The 3,508-nt window shown below is 36.3% G+C and overlaps 1 protein-coding gene across 1 annotated transcript; it reads right to left on the bottom strand.

Moving 5' to 3' along the window:
* Positions 1–1,850: 1,850 nt before the first annotated feature.
* Positions 1,851–2,370, bottom strand: LOC107740080 (60S ribosomal protein L37a-like). Its single transcript, XM_016552360.1, has 3 exons — positions 2,221–2,370; positions 2,070–2,152; positions 1,851–1,997 (listed from the first exon to the last, which is right to left on the bottom strand). Exons 1-3 carry the CDS (start codon positions 2,278–2,280, stop codon positions 1,934–1,936), a joined length of 207 nt encoding a protein of 68 aa, XP_016407846.1. The 5' UTR covers positions 2,281–2,370; the 3' UTR covers positions 1,851–1,933.
* Between the last annotated feature and the right edge of the window lie 1,138 nt (positions 2,371–3,508).

The following is a 3,508-nucleotide window of genomic DNA, read 5'->3' as shown; positions in this document are numbered from 1 at the left end:
TTTTAGACTGTCCTGGAACCCATTTCAATACATTAAACTGGAACACCATACATACATGTATATACATGCATATATGTATATATGTATGCATGTTTGTATGTATATATATATATATATATGTATGTATATACATACATACGCAGATTACGCACAAACACACACTCACTCACACACACATACATACATATACATATACATATATATATATGTGTGTGTATGTTTGTGTATATATATATATATGATGTTCCAGTTTAATGTATTGAAATGGTTTCCAGGACAGTCTATATATAAAAGTGCTATATATAGTGCTATATATAAAAACAATAAAGGCATAATCTGACAAAACCAAGCCTTGTGCATTATAGGGAATAATATTATAAATATTGTACAGTTGGTTTGATACCTTTAGAACAAATGGTGTTGTCGTTTAATGGATTTATATTATTGCATACATTAAAAGTTGTAAAATTATTATAAAAAACATAAAATTGTAATTCCAAAAACGGAGCTAACCCGAATGTCTAATTAATGTCAAACGTCAAACTAACATTACCGCCGTCCCATCGTGTCAAACGTCGGCGTCACATCCACCTCTTCGCTCGTCTCAAACTCCACTTTCGTCATGTCTTCCTCCTTCAGGAGCCTCTTCCTCGCGGGAGCTGCGGCGGCGGCCATAATCAACACAGATTTATGATATAAATTACGAGTTGAAATATGAAAGCGCGCCGGTGTGCGACTACAGCCCGAACGGAAGAGCCGCGCGACGCAGCTGTGACGCACAACGCAGGAGACGCGCGGTGACGTCAGGCGTACTGGCCACGCCCACTAAGCGTTCTACAGCCTTGAGAATCATAACAAACGATGTCTGACTTTAGAAACTACAGTTCTCTCCTTAAATATGATGAGCTCAAACTACAGATTCATGAGTACATTCAAATTTCACCAAAAGCTTCTGGACGTGATTATAATACAAGTCAGACATTTAAGTGAGTTGCTGTTTTTGTCTCTTCTGAGGAAGATTCATTCACTTGTTTGCTAATGAACCACAGAGAAACTTTGATCAGAGTTATTAATGTTCATCTGATCTCTAAAGCAGTGAAAACTGCATCTCTATATTCATCTGTGTGTCCTCTTTGAAAAAAAAAAACATGGTTACTATAGTTAAACCATGGTATTTGTAGTAAAACTGTGGTTACACAAAAAAAAGCATGGTTACTACATTTATTTGTTTTGTTTTTATAACTGTACTGAGTTAATAGTTTGATGTTTTGTCATGTTTAATAAAACAAAAATAACTCAGAAAAAGATTCGATCTGAATCAAATGATTCGCGATCCAATTGGAGCGATTCGAAACAGTGAATCATTTTGCGGCGCAACGGTTTAACTGATTCGGAGTTTCGAAAAGCTTCGTTTCACCATCACTACGTGCTTTTTAAAATCATTACAAGCGATGTCGAAATTCGAAAATGAGTGAGTCATTTGATCTGGTTTTTGCTAGTGAATCACTTAAACTGAATCATCGAGTCACGAGTTTGAATCATTCGGAGCGGTTCCAGTGTAAATGACTCACTCAATTGAATCGGTTCGTCTGTTCCTCTTCTTTTCGTGCCTTCAGACATTAAGAACTGGATCAAATGTACTTTGGCCTAAGGTTATTATAATTAACTAAAACTAAAACAATAACAATTTTTGTTGCTTGAAATAAAATTCAACGATATAAAATCAATACAAGACATCAAATTCTCATCACCTAAATCTGCTCATCTTAGAGAAATAAACTGGCACCGTTCTTTAGTTCTGACAACTTCAAGCTCGACTGGTTTATCGTGAAATAAGACAGAAGCAGAGATCCGGCTCAAGACTCAGATTTATTATGGGATGTTCCAGCGAGCCACAGAGGAACAAAAACAGTCCGAGACGAGACGACGACGTCTACTGGTCCTTCAGCTCCCTCAGACGCTTGATGGCAGATTTGACCGTGACGGCTGACGTGGTGCTACAGGACAGATAGCAAACATTAGACTCAGATGCTCAGAGACGCTTGCATTAATCACCTGACCGCTCTTACTTGTACGTCCAGGCGCCGCCAGCCACGGTTTTCATGCAGGAGCCACAGTGCCAGATCCCCACAGCCTTTCTCTTCATCTTAGTCTGGACAGAGACAAACAGCTTAACCTCACAGAAACCGCATCGAAGCCTCTGTCTGGCGTGCGTCTCACCTTGCCGCAGAAGGAGCAGGTGTATTTGGCGTGCTGGCTGATCTCGATCTTCTTCACCATCTTCCTGAGCGACGCACCGTAACGAGTGCCGTACTTCCCCACAATCCCCACCTTCTTGGTGCGCTTGGCCTGAGCGGGAAAAACAAACGAGCGTTTCAATAAAAGCAAGAGTATTTCATAACGGAGAGATGAGCTCGAGGCTGTTGAGCTCCTGAACACTTTGAATGAGCAAAACGGACTTCTGATGAGAGTCAGGCTTATTATGGAAGCTTATGTACACCACAGCATTAAAATTATAAGATATTTCAGACTTTATCCTCTTAATTCTGACTTTCTTTTGTTCTCATAATTGTAATATATAAACTGAATTGAAAGGGGGGAAATCTGAATTGTGAGAGAGAATCATAATTACTTTTATTAGTTTAATTCCATGACAGAAATAAGCTTCCAAAGCTATAATGGAATTGTGAGGGGAAAAAAAGTCAAATTTCTCAATTGAGAAAAAGTGTCCAAATTGAGAGATTGAGTTGCAATTAACTTTTTTTTTTTTCTTCAATGGCGAAAACAAACATCAAACTAAAACAATAACAATTTTTGTTGCTTGAAATAAAATAAATTAAACTGAAATAAAATCTAACAAAAATGTACAATTATTTTATTTCATCTAGTTGCCAAGGCAACATTTCTAGTTTTCATTTAGTTTAACTTGATGCACTAAAATAAAATGAAAACTATACAGTATATACATATATATATATATATATATATATATATATATAACAACTAATAAAATGACAAAAAAAAGTATTTAAAAAATAAATTTAAAAATAATAAAAAAATATACTTCATTTCAGCTAGTTTCCATAATTTTTCATTTTTGTCTAGAGTTGAAGCTGGTGGTGAGATCAGATCTGTGTACAGCACTGGATTATTACAATTAATGGCAAAATAAATATTTGAAAATATAAACTGATATTTCCTACTGACACACTACAGCAAGAACAGCACAGTACTGTATATATATATATGTGTGTGTGTGTGTGTGTGACAAAAATATATATATATTGTAAAAAAATTAAACGTATATAGCTTAACTTACATATTATAAACAATGCTTAAGATATGTAGGGTCCACACACTTGGCCCAAGAAAGGTATCCAGTGGTGGATGAAGGTCACTTGCGTGTTCGGTCTTTTCAGCGCGCAGAGTTATTCAATTTAGGTTTAACTCAATCTGACTCCATTTTATTATGACCTCGAATTTAGGCTGAAAGGCAAATTGGTTGTTT

Source organism: Sinocyclocheilus rhinocerous, unplaced genomic scaffold (genome assembly GCF_001515625.1).
Source record: "Sinocyclocheilus rhinocerous isolate Xijiao unplaced genomic scaffold, SAMN03320098_v1.1 scaffold1186, whole genome shotgun sequence".
Taxonomy (NCBI): domain Eukaryota; kingdom Metazoa; phylum Chordata; class Actinopteri; order Cypriniformes; family Cyprinidae; genus Sinocyclocheilus; species Sinocyclocheilus rhinocerous.
The sequence above is the reverse complement of the archived record's forward strand: the minus strand, read 5'-3'. Positions and strand labels throughout refer to the sequence as shown.

Bases quoted from the DNA above. Each gene is read 5' to 3' on its own strand.
- LOC107740080 (XM_016552360.1), bottom strand. From the start codon at position 2,280: ATGGTGAAGAAGATCGAGATCAGCCAGCACGCCAAATACACCTGCTCC. The intron at 2,153-2,220 runs GTGAGACGCACG...GTCTCTGTCCAG, and splicing joins CCTGCTCCTTCTGCGGCAAG to ACTAAGATGAAGAGAAAGGC. The intron at 1,998-2,069 runs GTAAGAGCGGTC...TCTGTCCTGTAG, and splicing joins GGCGGCGCCTGGACGTACAA to CACCACGTCAGCCGTCACGG.